The sequence below is a fragment of the Euleptes europaea genome, chromosome 7 (genome assembly GCF_029931775.1).
Source record: "Euleptes europaea isolate rEulEur1 chromosome 7, rEulEur1.hap1, whole genome shotgun sequence".
Taxonomy (NCBI): Eukaryota; Metazoa; Chordata; class Lepidosauria; order Squamata; family Sphaerodactylidae; genus Euleptes; species Euleptes europaea.
This window is the reverse complement of record NC_079318.1, coordinates 91,067,778-91,088,355: the sequence shown is the minus strand read 5'-3', so window position 1 is coordinate 91,088,355 and position 20,578 is coordinate 91,067,778. Positions and strand designations below refer to the sequence as shown.

General features: G+C 50.5%; 1 protein-coding gene across 1 annotated transcript in view; it reads right to left on the bottom strand.

The window, feature by feature from the left end:
• The window catches only part of ASH1L (ASH1 like histone lysine methyltransferase), a 93,900-nt gene that overhangs the window by 58,662 nt on the left and 14,660 nt on the right, over window positions 1-20,578 (bottom strand). Inside the window, exon 2 of the mRNA XM_056853708.1 lies at window positions 11,220-16,062. Coding sequence (XP_056709686.1) covers window positions 11,220-16,062 — 4,843 coding nt within the window. The remainder of the gene's footprint in view (window positions 1-11,219; window positions 16,063-20,578) is intronic.

Below are 20,578 nucleotides of genomic sequence, written 5' to 3'. Positions count from 1 at the left end.
ATCAAATATGTGTTCTTCTCATAAGGCGCCATAAGATGGCTGCCATTTGACAGAACTTTCCACTTACCTGTTCTGGATTCAGCCTTATTGTGCCAGCCGAATCGGTCTAAGTACGCGTCGCTGTACTTGCTGGCTTCTGGCACATGTCTCTCCCGCCTCTTCCCCCCACCTCCCTTTTTACCTCTTCTACCACCACAATTGGGTTGAAATTAAATCAAAAGAGTTTCCGTCTAGACATTAGGAAGAATTTTCTGTTAGAGCGGTTCCTCAGTGGAACAGGCTTCCTCGGGAGGTGGTGAGCTCTCCTTCCCTGGAGGTTTTTAAGAAGAGGCTAGATGGCCATCTGTCAGCAATGCTGATTCTATGACCTTAGGCAGAGGGCGAGCACCTTGGCCATCTTCTGGGCATGGAGTAGGGGTCACCGGGGGGGTGTAGTGGAGAAGTAGTTGTGAATTTCCTGCATTGTGCAGGGGGTTGGACTAGATGACCCTGGTGGTCCCTTCCAATTCTATGATTCGATGAATTCAGGCAGTATGCTCTTCAGGGCGGGCGGAGAACTGCCCTTTTTGGCCTGTGTTACTTTGTAATGCGGTACATTATAATAATTGTGGTGATTGGAGATTCAGAGGTGGCTCAGATACGCTTGATAGGCAAGAGCAAGCCGAAAAGCAGGAAACGATTCCAGGAGAAGACACACGCGGGTCTCGGCGGAAAGTGTTTTCAAACAGATGCCGGTAGCCTCTAATCGCCACTTAAGAGGGACTCCCTGTCACAACTTCCCCTCCCCTCTCGATTTCTCTCCCATCTACCCTCCCACTGAAAGACATCTGGCACATCTGGTATAATGAAGTTCACAGCTGCATCTCCGCTTTCCCTCTTCTCCTGCCCTCTGCATGCAGTCAAGTGGTCCAAAAACTGTGCATCGTATTAGCGTTTTCTAATGCCAGCCCCCCTACCTCCAGGGAAGTCTCCCGCGCTCTTGCCCACCAAAGAAACAGACATTGCTGCCCTCAAACTTCTTAATGCTGGGGGGTGGGAATTACAACATGCAAAGCAGAACATCTGTGGGGTGCTCAGGGCCAGTGGTTGCCCTTGGAAGAAGAAGAGTTGGTTTTTATACACTGACTTTCTCTGCCCCTTAAGGGAGAATCAATCCGGCTTACAATCGCCTTCCTTTCCCCTCCCCACAACAGACACCCTGTGAGGTAGGTGGGGCTGAGAGAGCTCTAAGAAAGCTGTGACTAGCCCAAGGTCACCCAGCTGGCTTCATGTGTAAGAGAGGTGGGGAAACAAACTCAGTTTGCCAGATTAGCCTCCACCGCTCATGTGGAGGAGCGGGGAATCAAACCCGGTTCTCCAGATCAGAGTCCACCGCTCCACACCACCACTCTTAACCACTACACCATGCTGGAGTCATGCTCAAAGGCACAGTCTGTTCAGGGTCAGCTGCTCCTTCACACCCAACACTCGTGCAGTGACAGTTGGGAGTTTTTATTAAGAGGGAAGGTGTACCCATATTTCCCACATGACTGGATCTGTAGTGGCAATCTGTGGCTGAAGCCCCTGAGTTGGAAGGGGTCTCACCTTCCTACTGCAAATTTGTGGACTGTCATGACAATGCTGTTTCAAAAAAACCAAAAACTTTCCCCTCTTCCTTTCACCACAGCGGTCAGACTTTATTAATAGTAAATGTCCTTTGAAAGATTTATGTGCATGCAGTTTTCATGAGGCATTTTGGTTCAATTTATAAAACATTACCTTTATGCCTTGATAGGTATGACATGTGTTGGTTTCCCCTTTGCTGAGAAATCATACCAATGTACCATGTTATTTACCCCCAGCCACCTTCCTCCATGGAAGTCAGGGCGGCATATGGGGTTCTCTCCTTCTCCATCTCATCTTCCCAACAACCCTGTGAGGTAGGCTAGGATGGGAGAGAGGATGACTGGCCCATGGTCACCCAGGGAGCTTTATGTCTGAGTAGGGATTTGAATCACATTCTCCCTGTCTTAGTATGGCTCTTGACCCCTTACTTATCTTCAATTCTGTTTCTGGATAAGGGAATTGCGTAGAATTTGTGTGTCTTTGCCATCAAGTCACAATTTAATCAGTGCCTTTGAATCTTGGACCCAAGAGATGCAGCAATGTGATATGGCATTTAATACTATCAAAAGCAGTATTTTAAATTATTAAAGTATGGCATTCTGGGGGGGAAGCTTTCAGAAATCTATCCCCCATTGTAAGCCTCTAGGAGTAAAAAAAAGTTTTCTTTCTATAGTCTTCTGGTTTGTGTCCTCCCCCCCCCGCCTTTCATTTGTATCCCCCTCCCAGAACTATCAGGAAAAGCTTTCTCTGGGTCCATGCCAGTTGCAGGGGACTCTTCTAGCATCTCTCTTTCCTCCAGGCCAGATTGGCCAGGGATCCTGGAGGGGTTTTTTTTGGCCATCTTCTGGGCATGGAGTAGGGGTCACTGGAGGTGTGTGTGTGTGGGGGGGGGAAGGTAGTTGTTAATCTCCTGGTAAATGGCCATCTAGCCTCTGCTTAAAAACCTTCAGGGAATGAGAGCTCACCACCTCCCAAGGAAACCTATTCCACTGAAGAACCGCTCTATCTTAGAAAATTATTCCTAAGGTCTAGCCAGAAACTCTTTTGATTTAATTTCAACCCCTTGGTTCTGGTCCGACCTTTTGGGGCAACAGAAAACAACTTGGCACCATCCTCTATATAACAGTCCTTCAAGTACTTGAAAATGGTTAAAGATAAAATGGGGTGGGGGAGAGAGAGCTACATGTATTGTCCTTGGGAGAATGGTCAAATAGGAATGCACTAGGCAGAGAGCAGGTGCTGCCAAGTTTTGCAATATTTCATGGTTGCTGTTCTCCTTTTTTGGGTAGACAAGATGCCCTCCTTAGAGCAGAAGGAGCCCTTAAGGTAAGAAAAAGAGTTGGTTTTTATATGCCAATTTTCTCTACCTTTTATGGAGAATTAAACTGGCTTACAGTCTCTTTCCCTTCCTTTCCCCAGAACAGACACCTTGTAAGGCAGATAGGGCTGAGAGAGTTCGGAGAGAACTATGACTAGCCCAAGGTCACCCAGTTGGCTTCAAGTGTAGGAGTGGGGAATCATTCACTTGCTCCGCCCATGGATGATGGTATATGGAAAAGAATTGTGGTAATAGATGATTGGAGGCCGAGGCAAAAAGATCTACCCTCGTTACACCAAATCTCTACATAATTTGTTTGAAGGTTTCTCTCTTGAGGGACCACTCATTCTTGTCCATGGTCTGTCTGCTCAGTCAGCTGGCTTGCGTGTTGAGTGATCCCTGAATGTGTTCTGCAGACATCGACTGTAGGTGGATTTTTCCCCATGAGAGAATGCTCTTTGCTTCCCGGTGGAGAGCAGATGATCTGGACCCGCCCTAGTTTGTTGATACGGGCCTTGGCAGAGATGCTGTCGGTCCTGATGAGGAAGTGCTGACCCATGATTGGTGACTGGAATGCTAGAAGTGCCATCTTGTTGACCCTGGGCTCTAGGATGTTGGAGTTCAGCCTCTTCTCCCATGTCCAGAAGCCTTGGACTGGCTGTTTCTGTAGGGTGGCTCCCCTATCCTCAATTGACCAGGCTGGCGACCATGATGATCTGCACTGGATTCTTCTGGATGTACAATTCTCCTCATCTTAGTCAGACAGGCTTGGTTCACCAAATCTTGCTTTGTTTGACCAAGAGAGAGAATATCAATTTCTTGTCCCTTTGTTGTAAAATTGCCGACTTGTGGGGGTGAAGGAACCACTGTAGTGGTCTGGAATGCAGGCGAGCCCATAGAGTTGACCCTATACATGGTATCATAAGTCCCTGTATGTGGGTCAGAAACATTAGTTGAGTGGACTCTGCCTTGGCAGTGGTCTTGGCCAAGCTTGAAATCTTGTTGACCTTTTTTCTGCAAGAAATAACATGTCCTCTCATGTGTTGATTCCAACCCCTAGATGTTGTAATCTCTGGGTGAGGAGATTGCTTTAGGCTCTGTTCAAAAGACAGCCAAGAGTTTCCAAGACCTTATGGTTCAGCTTGTATCCTTGATGGTCTGTTCCCTGATTGGGGAACACATCAGGATGTCGTTCAGATATGGATGAATCTGAATTCCTTGTCTCTGGGCAATAGTCGCTAGTGTCACCCACACTTTGGAGAACACTCAAGGAATTGAGATCAGACTGAAGGGGAGTGCTCTGAATTGGTAACGTGGATCTTGGTAGTAAAATCTGAGGAACCTGTGGTGGCTCTCGAAAATAGGGATGTGAAGGTATGATTCTGTGAGATCGATGGACGTCATGAAGGTTCCTGGAATGAGAGCTTCAGCGACTGAGTGGAGAGTCTCCATGCGGAAATGTTTTTGTGCCACAAACCTGTTGACGTATTTGAGATTGAGAATGGCCTGCCAGTCCCCGTTTTTCTTGGGGACCATGAAGAGTATGGAGTAGACTCCTGAACAATGCTCGTAAGGAGGTTCTATTGCTCTTATCTGCAGGAGGTGTGCTAGGGCAGATAAGGTCCTGATGTATTTTTCCTTCCTGAGAGATCTGGGAGAAGGAAGAAAACGGTCTGGGGGGAAAGACTAATGAACTCTATGACATAACCAAACTGAATAATTTGTTGCACCCTGTGGTCTGGTTGTGACTGTAACCACTGAACTTGGAATTTTTGTAATTCTCCCCCCCACCGGCAATGGCCTGGCGTCACTTTTTGCCTTGTTTGATGGATCTATCGTTCTCGTCCGATTGACAGGATTGTAACCTGGAAGATGTGTTGATGCGAGAGCCTGTGAAAGGCTCCTCTATTAGTCGACCCCTGGGTTCTCCTGTGGTCAGGTCTGGACCAAGGAAGAGTGTGGTAGGAACGAAAGGAGGTCGGCGAGAAAGGTCTCTTGCCATCCTTCTGTAGATTTCTGGGCATGGCCTTTTTCTGGTCTCTGGTTTCTGCCAGGGTTCTATATAGCTTGCCTCTGAACAGTCTGCCGCCTTCAAAGGGATAGGTCATCACTACTGACCTGGAGCAAAGGTTGGCTCGTCATGATCCCAGCCAGGGGGAGTGCCGTTGCCACAGCCATGAAACAGGCTGCGAAAGTCATAGCGTCTAGGGATGTGTCTGCCAGGAAGGTGACAGCCTCGAGGACGCGATTTGCTCCCTCTGTTGCTCTTCTATCGTCGCTGGGGATTAACTGACTCAGTTTACCAGCCCAGACTGTAGAGGCCCTCGAGATGAGGGCTGCCCTGGCCGCTGTTCTTACTGCTTGTGCCGAAGCCTCATGGGATTTCCTGGAGGCAAAATCTGCTTTTCTAGCTAAGGATTGTTTTATTGATCCTGTACCATCTTCTGATACCATCTTTTGGAGACCGAGCTGTCTCCCAGTGGCAGCAGCCCTGGGTCTGGGTCCTCATCAGAAAGAAAGCCATCTATGCTGAACTTCTCCTGAGCCTCGATGCCCTCCATGGGGGAGGGGGGAGGAGGGAGAAGTAACAAGCAGAGGAAAGGAGTGAGAAAAAAGGAGTGCGAGACAGATTAATGCTGAGGAGTAAGATCACTCTGGCAACAACAAGGATAGACCTTGGAAGGATTGATAGAAATTGGGTAGAAAGAATAGCTGCTGTGGAGGGCTCTTTCCCAGCTGCTCTCCCTGCGCAAGGCAGGAACTAAACCGAGCTCAGGAGTTTCCCGCCTGGGAGACGGAAAGTGATAAAAGATTAGTCCCGCCTCCCTGAAGGGCTGGTGGGAAACACCTGAGGTTCAAGATGCCCTCCTCTGCAGAGCAAGAAGAGCTACATCCCTGTCCCCCACCTGAATACCAAGCTGTGCTCTGTCCCAGCCTGGCTCCAATGGTGGTGGAAAGCAGTGTCAAGTCGCAGCAGAATTATGGCAAACCTGTGAGGTTTTCAAGGCAAGAGACAAAGAGAGGTGGTTTGTCAGCGTGGTGTAGTGGTTAAGAGCAGTGGTTTGGAGTGATGGACTATGATCTGGTGAACTGGGTTTGATTCCCCACTCCTCCACATGAGCGGCGGACGCTAATCTGGTGAACTGGATTTGTTTCCCCACTCCTACACATGAAGCCAGCTGGGTGACCTTGGGCAAGTTACATTCTCTGGGCCCCACCTACCTGACAGGGTGTCTGTTGTGGGGAAGGGAGGGGAAGGGAAGGGAAGGTGATTGTAAGCCTGTTGGATTCTTCCTTAAGTGGTAGAGAAAGTCGGCATATAAAAACCAATTCTTCTTCATTCCCTGCCTCTCACAGCAATCCTGGACTTCCTGGGTGGTCCTCCATCCAAGTACTAAGCGAGCTGACCCTGTTTAGGTTCTGAGACTGGGACAGTCTAGGCCAGCCAGGCCAGAGCTTCGATAGCCAAAGCAAACAGGGCTGGGCTGGAGAAAAATGCCTGCAGCAACACAGTACAGGGAAGTAAAGCAGAGGGGGCAATCTCTGGTTGCAAAAAAATTACGATGTGAGCAAGTGAGACACGTGAATGACCAACATGGCCATCCCCAAAACACTTCTTCTGGCTCTTAAGAGCAAGTCCTTAAAACTCTCTCCCCAGTCCTGCAGAAGCACCCAAATATCTGACGGTAAAACTTGAATTTCATAGCAGAGAAAAGTGCGCGTTGATGCTTCAGGCTGGAGCATTTCACGTGTGAGGATTCTGAGGTGAAGGTTCTTTACTGCATTTACGTTTGATTTTTAAAAAGAACGTGGAAGGAACAACTGTGCAGAAAAATCGAACGTGAAATTATAGGCGGCTCCATGCATTCTACCAGGAGCCAGGACCAGCCAAAGGTCCCCCAGCGCCCACTCGTTGCCTGAGCCGCTTTTGTCCTGCTCCTAACAAAGACAGCCTCATTGGGCTCTGATCTTGGCGCAGTCCGAATGCACTTCTGTAGACCCCTGCTGCATGACACGCTTGAGATGTGGCAAGGCGGAGGAGGCGAACAAGCCAAGAGCTGAGCTAAAAGCTGCTTCCACAACAAAAACAGCTGCTTCCAATTGTGGGAAATGCACTTACTGAAAGCGATACTTTTTCATTCTGACTCACCAATTAAATGCGCTAGCAGAGACGCAGTGATTCAGAGACGGGCGCTTGGTGGGCCTTCAGCCTCCAACCGTCTCGGCTTCTCTGCTAATTAAAGGCTGTTTCTCATCAAATCCGAGTCGGCTCACTCACGGTAATGGAATTCCTCAGGAAATTCCCAGAACTGCACTAAGGACCACAACCTGTTGTCTACTCCCACTTTCTGAACTTAACCCATTGGGGATGTCACGTTTTAGACTTGCACAAGCTTAGCTTTGTGATTTTTGTAACTAGATGTCCGACTCCTGGGGAAAGCAAAGGAAGAAATCCAATCTGGGGCTAGGGAGGGACAGTGAGAGTGCCATTTTAGAGCTAAGCATAGTGCGGGGAATTCTCTTGCATTCTGCCTCCCCCCCCCCAAATGGTGTAAAGAACATGGGGTTAGATCCACAGCTGTACTTCACAACTGGTGTGTGTGTAAGTGCCATCAAGTCGCTTCTGACTCATGGCGACCCTATGACTCAAAGTCCTCCAAAATGTCCTATCTTTGACAGCCTTGCTCAGATCTTGCAAATTGAGGGCTGTGGCTTCCTCTATTGAGTCAATCCATCTCTTGTTGGGTCTTCCTCTTTTCCTGCTGCATGATTGTCTTTTCCAGTGACTCCTGTCTTCGCATAACGTGACCAAAATACGATAGCCTCAGTTTAGTTATTTTAGCTTCTAGGGTCAGCTCAGGCTTGATTTGATCTAGAAACCACTGATTTGTGTTTTTTTTTGGCAGGTCATGGTATCTGTAACACTCTCCTCCAACACCACATTTCAAAGGAATTTACTTTCTCCCTGTCCGCTTTCTTCATTGTCCAGCTTTCACACCCATACATAGTAATGGGGAATACGATGGCATGAATTAACTTGATCTTGGTGGCCAGTGACACATCCTGACACTTCAGAATCCTTTATAGCTCCTTCTTGGCTGCCCTTCCCAGTCTCAATCTCCTTCTGGTTTCTTGGCTATGGTCTCCCTTTTGGTTGATGATGGAGCCAAGGATTGGTGCAGAGTGCTAAGTGCCACTGTTAGCATGGCAATGCCATCAACAAGTCAAGCAGCCAACCCAAAGGGATTCATTTGTGTCTCTGGCATGCATATGCAGTGGTGGCGGAAAGTGCTGTCAAGTTGCAGTCAACTTATGGCGACCTCATAGGGTTCTCAAGGCAAGAGACATTCAGAGGTGGTTTGCCATTGCCTGCCTCTGCATAGTGACCCTGGACTTCCCTGGTGGTCTCCCATCCAAATATTAACCAGAACCAACCCTGCTTAGCTTCCAAGATCCGATGAGATTGGGCTAGCTTGGGCCATCCAGGTCAAGGCAGTACCATTAATTAGAGCCCAACAACGTGACACAAAACATTATGCAAGCTTTAGAGCTCACCAGAACACTTCTTCAAGTTAGACGCTACAAAAAAAAATTTTTTTTAAGTAGAAGGGGGGAAAGCAGATTTTCCAGGTCGATTGGTGGTGGAAAGTGCTGTCAGGTTGCAGCAAACTTATGGCAACCTCATAGGGTTCTCAAGGCAAGATACATTCAGAGGTGGTTTGCCATTGTCTACCTCTGCACAGTGATCCGGGACTTCCTTGGTGGTCTCCCATCCAAGTATTAGCCAGGGCCAACCTTGCTTAGCTTCCGAGATCTGATGAGATCGAACTAGCCTGGGCCATCCAGGTCAGGAGCAAACATAGTACCTGGCCTCTTTTAAATGTTTACGACAATGAACCCACTTCTGTGGATCATGGAGAGCCACATATGCAATTCCCATCAACCAAGAGAGCCACATGACTACCCTAAGCACTACCCCAAACCCACAAACAACAACATATAATATAACCCTTTCAATTACCAATACCTCTGAGCATCTAGAGCAGGCTTGTCCAAACTGCGGCCCCCAGGCTGCATGCAGCCCAGGACAGCGATGAATGCGGCCCAACACAAAATCGTAAACTTACTTAAAACATTATGAATCAACTATTGTTAGTGAAGTGAATTTTATGTGTGGCCCAAGACAATTCTTCTTTCCAATGTGGCCCAGGGAAGCCAAAAGATTGGACACCCCTGATCTAGTCATTTTACACCTCTACTAAGAGGGTTTCTTTTTCTTTTAATGGGCTAGCAATCAACGGTGGTATGCCCCATTCCGCTACCAGCTGCATATGTTGACCCAGCCTCAAACACCCTCTACACCTGCACAATCTTGATATAATCATCATGGACAAGCTGTTATAAACAGTTTTATCCTGGGACCCTCAGTGTTTCTGAAATTATTCCAGTCCCCCCACCAAAAAAATAAATCCTGCTCAATTTTTTGGAATATGGGGCAGGTGCCATAGGGAACAGTGCTCGGAAGAGCCATGAGTGGCCTGTTAAAGAGCCACTGAGCATCACTGGTTTACAACAATCACCAGACCATTTGTAGAACCAATCAGTTGGCTAGAAACAGACCTAGAGAAAATACACACACATCCTCAAAGGACTGAAAATCATTTCCAATTGTCAAGAGCCAGTTTCACCTTTTTAGTGGCTGGGTGACCAAATGTCTGGGATTTTCCCATCTTTTCTTGGTTTCCCTTTAGCATCAGTCCCCCCTGCCCCCGGTCACCCAAAAATGTTCTAACTCTGGCTTAAAGGTAAAGGTAACCCCCCTGTGCAAACACTGGGTCATTCCTGACTCATGGGGTGATGTCACATCCCAACATTTACTAGGTAGACTTACGGGGTGGTTTGCCAGTGCCTTCCCCAGTCCTCTACACTTTACCCCCAGCAAGCTGGGTACTCGTTTTACCGACCCTGGAAGGATGGAAGCCTGAATCAACCTTAGGCTGGCTGCCTGAAACCGACTTCCGTAGGGATCGAACTCAGGCCGTGAGCAGAGCTTTTGACTGCAGGACTGCAGCTTACCACTCTGCGCTACGGGGTTCTGGCTTACCTAGCACAATACTGACTGCTCTGATTGGCACTGGCTCTCAGGCAGAGAAAGGTCTTCACTAACATCAGCTACCTGGGATCCTTATTTATTCCGGGCCTGATATATCCAGAAGTTTCATATTGCCCAGGTTCAATCCCTTACCTCTCCACTTAATTAAGAGACCTTGGCCTCTTTTTGCCTTCTGGCCGTCCATGTTAGACCTTCTCTGCCGGCTTTAGGCCCCACTATTGCAGACCAAGCTCTAGTGCAGGTGTGTCAGTCTTAAGGGATCAAACTCAGGTCATGAGCAGAGCTTGGACTGAAGTACTGCAGCTTACTACTCTGCACCTCGGGGCTCTCAGGACAGGTAACGTCATTTAAAAACACAAACAATATATAATCCTTAATAAAACCAAACAATAAAGCTCTAAAACCCTAGCATAATGGTGCAAAAATTTAAATAAACGGTAGGCACCATACAGGTGGCAACCTGTCAATTTATATTATTCTCATTCAAAGGAGGGGAGGGGGAGACCAGTAAAGATGGTATAAGATGATATAAGCGGCTGTTATGGGATCTGTTACAGGTTTTGAGGATTTCATTGCTGCTTTTATTGTTTCATATGGTTGTGGATTGGATGTTGTTTTAACGACGTTACCCGCCCTGAGCTGGCTTGCTGGGGAGGGCGGGATACAAATTTTAAAAACAAACGAACAAATAAATAACATAATTTATACCAATATGAATTTTCCATGCGTCACAGCTTGCTTGCAGTGACTCACAAAAGCTTGTACTGATTTTTGTTTTATTTTGCTACTACGAAATAACATGGGCTACTCATAGAATCAGTTGGAAGGGGCCACCTGGGTCATCTAGTCCAACCCCCTGCACAATGCAGGAAATTCACAACTGCCTCCCCCACACACACCCCAGTGACCCCTACTCCATGCCCAGAAGATTGCCAAGATGCCCTCCCTCTCCTGATCCGCCTATCATAGAATCAGCATTGCTGACAGATGGCCATCTAGCCTCTGCTTAAAAACCTCTAGGGAAGGAGAGCTCACCCCCTCCCGAGGAAGCTTGTTCCACTGAGGAACCACTCAAACTCCTTTGCAATCTAAAGGGTGCCAAGCAGAGACTGCTAACTTCAGATGCGCAGGAAGAATGCTTTAAAGAACATATTAACACAAGCAACAAGAGAGGTTTCCTACCTGACAAGTTCGTCAGCGCCTTCTCCATGGGGGGCAGCGTCTCCTTCCTCAGGGGTCGGCTGAGCGGCGCTTCCTGGGGGCTGAACAGTCCCGAGCCGTCAGACAGTTTTTTACGCCCGCCAGCACCGGAAGAGCCAGCGCCTCGGCAGCTACCTATTGCACTGGTGAAAAGGTTTGTGTGTTCGTCGCTGCTGGCTGGCTCAGAGCTCGGCGTGAACCGTCCCAAGGGCAGGCTGGGTGGAGCGTCCAAACAGTCTATCTGCAACGGTGCCTGTAATCCTAGCGAGAGCGAGCTGGACTCTGCTGACTCCCGCCTGGCCCACTGTTCCTCCCTGCCCAGCAGGCCTTTCGAAGGGGACAGGTGCGGGCAAGCCATATGACATCGGTGCTTCTCTTTATGCTTGTACCTCTCACCTACCGCCTCCTTCCCAAAGCGGTAACGCTTGAGAGACTCCAGGACAGTGCGGGACGAGCCGTTGGCTGCCAGGGCCTCCATGGAGACCTGCGGCTGCTCCGAGGAACGGTGCTCGCGATGCTTGTGGCGGTGCCGGTGCTTGTGCTCCAGCATCCAGCCGTAGGCCATCTCTGGCGGGACACTGGGGTGGTAGGTGCTCATGGAGAGAAGGGGAGCCCGGCTGGCGGTGAGGAATGCCTCCTGGCGCAGCAGCTTATGTTTCTTCTTGTGGTACTTGGCCGGGTTGAGAAGCAAGTGGCCGGTATGCATGTAAGACGGAGGGGGCAATGGGGTCGTAAACGAAGGGGAGGGCGGAGGGGGGTAAAGGGTTGGCGGGTACCGCCCATAATAGCTCAAGCCAATCGGAGCGGCAGCAAGGGGAGATGGAGTGTAAGGCATACTGTAGGAAGGGTAAAATCCAGTACCAGACAAGGGGAAACTGAGGCTATGCATGAAAGGCATTTCTGCCATCGCCTCCCTCATTTTGGGGGGCCGGCCTCGCTTCTTCTTCAAGTCGGGCTTCCGGATGTAGTGCAAAGGGTCCAGAGGGAAAGTGGGGTGGGTGTAGAAGCTGTTGAAATTGATTCGGAAAATGGTCGGCAGCAAGTCCCGAGGGATGAAATGGTGGCTTCGGTGCGTGATCCGGATCTCGCTCAACCGGCTGATCAGCTCCTCCAGCTCCGCCAGGAAGTCGGGGTCCTGCCTGCCACGCAGCTGCGGGTATTTCTTCTTCCTCTTCCGCTTCTGCCTCTTCATCTTATCGTAGGTCAGGTAGTCGTGGCTCCGGCGCTTGCACTTATGCTTGTGCTTCTCCTTGAGGCTGCTCAGGACCGTGGAGGTCTCCGGGGGGACAAGGGAGACATGGTCAAAGGAGTGCCGCCGTTTCTTCGAGCCACAGAACTTCTCGGCCCGGTCGGAAGTGCTGTTGTTGTCGGTCCCGATCCCGCTGTCGCTGGGGATCGTCTCGTCGCTGTGGGACTCACTGATCGGCGAGGGGGTCGCCTCCTTCAGCGAGCTCAGCTCGCTCATGTGGGACGGGGAGTTTGGGAGCAGGGTCGGTGGGGAGAGCCTCCTCCTGGCCTTGGAGGCCTTTCTCATGGCGAGGGTCTGAACCACGCTCCCCTGCCTGGAGTGGAGGTGTAAATATGGGACGGAGTTGGGCTCCACAAAGCCCATGTCGCTGCTGACTGGGCTCTGCCCCCCACTCACCCCAGAGGACTGAGAACAAACCGGAGACGGAAGGATCTCAGAATTATTTGTGGCGGAAGTCAGCAGAGAGGGGACCGCCTGGCCTAGCGCAGTCCCCCCTACTTGTTGGGCAGACTTCTCAAGAACAGCCAAGCTGGCAGAATTACCCAAGATGCCATTCAGGACAGATTTGGGCTTCCTGCCTCGCCTTTTTCCTATGTAGATTGTTCCTTTCTTGCTGACGTTGATCTGCTGGCCCAGTTTTGAGCCAAACGTGGCAGCGAGGCTTGACACCGTGGTGTGGAGCTTGGATTGCACTTTCCCTTTATTTGGTTCCGCCACGGTGGACGAGAGGATTTGATTCAAGAGCTTTTTCCGCTTTAACGTCTTCATCTTGTTGATTTTCCTGATGATGGTTTTCATCAGCTGCCCGTTGTTCCGTTTTGTTTCTTTCCTGTCTGGCTCTATCTCGAGGTCGGGAGCGCCGCAGGCGTTCGTCTTCCCAAGTTCCTCTGGGCCTCCGAGCGGATCCGCCATTTCAAAGAAATCCTCACTCTGTTGCTGGTCGCTTTCGGGCTCCAGCATATCGGAACTGTCCGCAGTGACAAAAGGGGCTACAGACAGAACCGGGGGCTTCATCGTGACCCCCGACCTGATCTGTCTTTTCGGCCGACCTCTCTTCTTTGGGAAAGCGTGTTCGGCGAGGCTCTGCCGAAGGGAAGGAATTTCGACCTCCGGATGCAACACTGGAGGCTCCTGTTCTTCCTTCGACTGCACGGAAAAGACCTTCGAGGCGGGGATCTTCAGGGTGCGCTTGGGGGGGCCTTCCAAGTGGGGCATCTCTTTGGACTTCGATCTGCCCCTTTTGGACTTGTACATGTCGGGCAACAATTCGTCTGAAACGCACCCGCCGGAAGCCTGCACGTGAGGACTGTAAAATTTACTGGATTCCTTATCAACATTATTAAGCAGAGCAAGAGACGGCATGCTGCCAGATTTGTTCAGCTTCGGCAGCTGATGCTTGACGAACCCGTGCTCCGCGAAGGAAGGCGGGCCTGCATTTTTAAAGAGCTTGCCCTGGTCCAGGCTACTGTTTGACAGCACACTGCAGGAAAGGTTTTTGAAAAGGTCAGGCCTTCCTAGTTCTAGCCCTTTGGGAGGCTGGCAGGCGCTCCGAGAGACCACCTTGGTCCAGCGTGGCTTCCGTCCTTTCCTTTTCTTTAAGGGCTTTGCCTGTGGGTCATCGCTGCTGCTCAGGGAGTCAGTTCCTTGGCAAGGCTTCCCCGAGGCAGTCATGGCACCAATCTTTAGGATGGGTCTATTGTTAAATAAGCTGGAGAAGCTCACCACTGACGGGGCGATGACAGCACGGACGTTTGAGTTGGTTACCAAGTTGAGCTTTCTACCTACGGCGGGGCTATGTTTCGGGGTATGTGGGTGGGCAGCTTTGCAATCATTTAATTCCCTACCGATCCCTCTGCTGGTAGTGTGCGAGCCGGGATTTGACAGCCTGCTCGCAGCTGAGCGAGCGCCATCAGTGGCAAACGGGGTCTTGCTAATCGGCTCGGAAATTCCTTCTAAGAGCTCTGGCGTGTTATTTAAATGCGACAGGTTGGAAGTCAGCTGAGCCAAGGTCGATGGGGGGCTCCGGGTCAAAGCAGTGACAGAGGCTGCTGGGGAGGGGGACGGGAGGTTCCCCTCTCCTACAGCGCTAAAAGGTGATTTGGCCGTAGACAGGTCAGAAGCCCCGCCGGCTGTCCTGAAGTCCGGGGAAGTGCAATATACTGGCAGCTGCTTTTCATGCTTTGACGCATCAGAAGCGACCCTTTCCACTGGCGAAGGGGCTTCCTGCTGTACGCAGGCCCCTTCTTTGCCTCCTCCTGAGATGTCTCGTTGAACCGCCAACTTTTCTGGGATGCTGTCTTTACTCTGCCTTGGAACATGCTTCTCAAACGTTTTAATGCCCCCACTGTCTTTCAGGGGGGCTGCGGGCTCGGGACCATCCAGATTTATGACGCTTCCGCTACAAAAGCGTTTGAAGGGGTCCGAGGAAGCGTTGCCAATGTCTGCTTTCAAAGCCCCTGAGTCTTTGCTAGTGAACCCGGGGGGACTGCTGGCCCCGGACATTTTCTTTCCAGAGTCCTTGAGGGCTAAACTGGGTGGAATGCCAACCCCCAGTACCTTCTTTCCTGATTCTTTAGCAACCAACCCAATTGGACCAGTAACCCCCGAGAGCTTCCTCCCAGAGTCTTTATTAGCCAAACCACCTGGACTGCTGATCGTGGGCAGTTTCCCACTCAGAGTACCGGTCATGGGCAGTTTCTTTCCCAAGTCCTTGTTAACCAGACCGACTGGGTTATCTGAACCTGGATACTTCTTTCCAGGATCCTTATTAACCAATCCCACTGGACTGCCAGACACTGGTAACTTCTTCCCCAAGTCCTTGTTAACCAACCCGGGAGAACTGGCAGCCCCTAGCAGCCTTTTACTGGTCTCCTTGTTAACCAATCCAATTGGACCGCTGGGCCCCAGAAACCTTTTCCCAGACTCTTTACTCACTAACCCAACTGGTATGCCAGTCACTAGTGGTTTCCTTCCAATATCCTTGCAGACCAATCCTATCGGAGAAGTAAGGACCGGCAACTTCTTCCCACAATCCTTACTAACTAGTCCAGCTGCACTAGGGCAGGTCCCTGGTTGCTTTTTAGCCCCAGAGTCTTTGCTGACTGATCCAGCTCCACCGCCAGTCCCCGGAATCTTCTTCGCAAAATCCTTGTTGCCTACCGTGGCACCCATACTGCCACTGCCAGATAGTTTCTTTACAAAGTCCTTGCTAGCCGTCACGGTCAGGGCTCCGGTCGGTGGAGGCTTCTTTCCAGAGTCTTTCGCAAATTCGGAAGCGACCCCCATGGCTGGCTTCTTCTGCTTGGTTTTGGAAGACTTCAACGGGGGGCAGGTTGCAATGAGCTGGGCCAATTTCTCTGTCATGGTGGTGGCTCCGTTGATCTGCGCTCTGTCCTTCAAGTCTGGATCACGGCTGTTGACTGGAGAAGAGAGTGCCGACTTCCCGTAATCGGTAGCTTCAGAGTGCAACGGCGAAGGTTTCTTTGAAAGCGGACTGCTTTCCCTGGGCCTGCCCTCGGCTGTGGAGCATTCAATCGCCGCGGTTTCACCACTTTTCTTGTACAGTTTTGATGAGTCCTGAATGTTTTTTTAAAAAGAAAAGAAACAGCTTTAGTCATCCATGTAACAACAAAGCAAATACATTCTTGTTATCATTTTGGTTTACACTGGCAGAGCCATATATATATAATCATAGAATCATAGAGTTTAAACGGACCACCAGAGTCATAGAGTCCAACCCCCTGCACAATGCAGGAAATTCACAACGACCTCCCCACCCACACCCCCAGTGACCCCTACATGCCCAGAAGATGGCCAAGATGCCCTCCCTCTCATCATCTGCCTAAGGTCATAGAATCAGCATTGCTGTCAGATGGCCATCTAGCCTCTGCTTAAAAACCTCCAGGGAAGGAGAGCTCACCACCTGCCAAGGAAGCCTGTTCCACTGAGGAACCGCTCTAACTGTTAGAAAATTCTTCCTAATGTCTAGTAGGAAACTCTTTTGATTTAATTTCAACTCGTTGGTTCTGGACTGACCTTCTGGAACTATATACTGTTTTGACACAGAGATATACTCCAGTGTGGTACCCACATTAATTTCTTGCAGCCAAGCAAAAGAGTCCTGTAGGCTCCTTGAAGGCTAACTAATTTCTTGTAATGTAAGATTTCGAGTCTTGAGCCCTCTGTCACATACTGTGCAGGGAATCCTCAGTAAGACCGATTTTTTATACACTGAGAAAAGGAAACAAAACACCTGGTTTGTGACATTTCTATGCAAAACTGAAAAGTATACAGACAAGCGCAGTGCTAATTCACAAGCGCTATCAGTAACATTGGCTTGGTTATGTTAAGCAAATTAACCCCCTATAGAGACAGGAAATAATCAGACTTGTTGACCCCAGAGTGTGTGCTGCCAAACCTGTTGATGGATTCTAGGTTAGTAATGTCCCAATGGATTCAAACGAACACATGCAGCTGCCTTATACTAAATTGGACCCTTGGTCCATCGAAGTCAGTATTGTCTACTCAGACCGGAAGCGGCTCTCCAGGGTCTCAGGCAGAGGTCTTTCATAAGAACATAAGAAGGGCCCTGCTGGATCAGACCAAGGCCCATCAAGTCCAGCAGTCTGTCCACACAGTGGCCAACCAGGTGCCTCTAGGAAGCCACAAACAAGACGACTGCAGCAGCACCATCCTGCCTGTGTTCCACCGCACCCAATATAATAGGCATGCTCCTCTGATACTAGAGAGAATAGGTATGCAGCACGACTAGTATCCATTCTAACTAATAGCTATGAACACCCCTTTCCTCCATGAATATGTCCACTCCCCTCTTAAAGCTCCTTTCCCATCACCTACTTGCCTGGTCCCTTTAACTGAGGGGTGGGGAACCTTTTTCCTGCCAAGGGCCATTTGCTCATTTATAACATCATTCGGGGGCCATAACCAGGTGTAGCTCTCCGGGCACAAGGGGGGGAAAGGCTAGGGTTGCCAGGTCTCCAGCCACCACCTGGAGGTTGGCAACCACAGGGGAGGCCACGCAGAGAAGGCCTGGAGGCCTCCCCCCTTCCCCCCTTCCCCCCCTGACCTGCCCTTTCCCCCTGGGCAGCCAGCGGTGGGCCCCGAGCAAACGAGGCGCCAGGGGGGCACAGCCCGCAGCTGATCCTCAGAGAAGGAAGGGAGGAAGGAAGGAAAACAGAGAAATGGAGGGGGAGAAAAGGACGGAAGGAGACAAAGAAAGAGATGAGGGAGAGAGGGGGAGAAGGGAGAAAGAGTGACAGAAAAAGAGGAGGAGAGAAAAGCCTTCCCCCCACACACCTGCACAACCTTGCCCCATGCAACCGGGCCCCAGGCTCCCCGCCTCCCCCAACACACACACACAGCAGCACATGCAGCCCTGTGTGACCGGGCCCCAGCCTCCACACCCTCCCACCCCGAGTCCACAAAAGGCCCTCCAAGCCCGATCGGCTCCCGCGCGCATGTTCTGCCTCCGGGAGCCACCGGCCTCTCCCCCTCCCTCCCCGCTTGACAGGCAGCGAGAGGGGCTTACAGTGTGCCACGGCGTTCCTGCATGCCGCGACTGTAGGGGGCAACCTTGGGGGAAGCATCCCTCCCCTCCCCCTCCTCTTGCCAACCAACAGTCAATGAGAGGAGGTCCAAAGGGCGCCGCAGCCCCAGGAACACCCTCGGGGAGGCCCGTGCTGTGCCTCCACAGCTGGGTCCTGGAGTTCCCGAGGGCCACTGAAAATGTCCTCGGGGGCCACATACGGCCCCTGGGCCGGACGTTCCCCATCCCTGCTTTAACTGGAGATGCCAAGGATTGAACCTGGGACCTTCTGCGTGCCATGCAGATGCTCTACCACTGAGCCACGGCCCCTCCTCATGGCTCTCCAGGGTCTCAGGCAGGAGTCTTTGACATCACCTACATGCCTCATCCCTTAAACTGGAGCTGCCCGGGTTTGAACCTGGGACCTTCTGCAGGCCAAGCAGATGCTCTACCACTGAGCCACGGCCCTCTCCCCTCCCTGATGGCCTCAGTTCTGTATCTGGATGTTTCCAGTTGCCAAGCCAAAGATAAGAATGAAACAGGGAGGGAGCGAGGCCTGTGGCACTAGGATTTATAGGCGGCCTGCTATAAGGGAGAAAGGGTTGGAAGCCTTGACCTGCCCTTCCACCTTCTCCACAAACTGGTTCTTCATCAAAATGAGTTACTGATCAGGGCTTTAAGAAGTCTGGAAAAGCGAGCACTTGGGATTTTTCCAGCGCTGGCAAGAGGTTGATTCCCTCCCCTTTAGAGTTTCTCTCCCTACGGGAGCACGCCCATATCCCATTACTAGGGTTGCACAATTGCAGACTTTAAGGAATTAATCCATTTCAGTAACTAATATTTCATTTGCAGCACCTCCGGCATGCGAGGGAATTTCCAAAACACAGGGAAGAACAAGCCCCTTTGCTGCCAAGGAGCTTATATTTAAATGATTTACTACATGCAAGACAAACATAAAAGGCAAGGAAAGGAAACGCGAGGCCCCCACATCTATGGCTGGACTGCAACTGCTCTCAGAGCGACAGCAGCAGCTTTAAGACAGGGCTCAAAAGAACTTCCGTCTGCCTTATGGCAGGGGGATGAGCACATGAAGCTGCCTTATACCGAATAAGACCCTTGGTCCATCAACGTATGTACTGTCTACAGACCGGCAGCAACTTTCCAAGGTCTCAAGCAGAGATCTTTCCCATCACCTACTTGCCTAGTCCCTTTAACTGGAGATGCCAGGGATTGAACCTAGGACCTTCTTCATGCCAGGCAGATGCTCTACCAACTGAGCCACGGATGGATGAGGAAGATGATGAGCAGGTTAAGTGAGTCCTCAGCAAGGAGCAGCAGCTACAGAAAGGTACACTGGCTTCTTCCACGTCGAAACAAAACATTTGCTGAGAAGGACAGCCTCGCTCAAATTTGCAGCTACCACACACTGGAAAAGACAATACTGCTGGGGAAAAGTCAAAGGCAACAGGAAAAGAGGAAGGCCCAACAGGAGACGGACTGACGTGATCAAAGAAGCCACGGCCCTCAGTCTGGAAGACCTGAGCAAGGTGGTTAACGAGAGGACATCTTGGAAGTAATTCATTCCCAGGTTCTTTCCATAAGCCGGAAGCAACTTGATGGAACTTTGAAGGAGAATCCTACTGGCTTACAATCACCTTCCTTTCCGCTCCCCACAACAGGAACCTTGTGAGGTAGGTGAGGCTGAGAGAGTTTGAAGAGAACTGCGACTAGCCCAAGGTCATCCAGCTAGCTTCATGTGTAGGAGTAGGGAAACCAACCCGGTTAACCAGATTAGAATCCACCGTTCTTAACCACTGCACCACGCTGGCTGAAAGAGTGCTGCACATGCAAGGCGAGAACCAGTGTGCTGCTGCACTGACCTTCAGCTTGGGGAGACCTGGGTTCAAGTCTCCATTCAGTGCAAAAAGCTCACTAGTTGACCCCACCCTGGCCAAGCCTCAGCTCCAGGGCAAGAGCTATGGGCTCAGCAGTAGAGAACCTGCTTTGCTGACAGAAGATTGCACGCTCAATCTCCCCAGAATCTCAAACAAAAGGAGCTTGGTTAGACGCTGCTTTGCCCGAGACCCTGCAGGGCCACCAGTGTGGATAGTACTGAGCCACATGGATCAATGATCTCAGAAGGGAACGTTATACATATCCTCGCAGGTACGTCGCGAGGATAAAATGAAAAAGAACATGGCCAGCCAGAGAGCTGTGGAAGGAAAGGCAACATGAAAACATAATAATACCAAAGGGCTATGGTGGAAGTATAAAGGAGGTGGGACAATGGGAAGCAGAGGGCTTGCAATCTCTACACAGGATGAAGCCAAGTCACGGAGTGAAGCTCCACCCCATCCCACTTAGTTGGGGGCTTGGATACAACATGGTGATAAAACTTTGCCATTTGTATAAAGCTTTATAGCATCCAACGTGTTCTATACTGCAAAATCAATATCTTGGTTACAGCAATTTAGTACAGAAGGTTTACTACGACATCATTTTGCAGAGGGGAAGGCGGAGGCAACCGCAGCTGGCCAGCAGCCAATT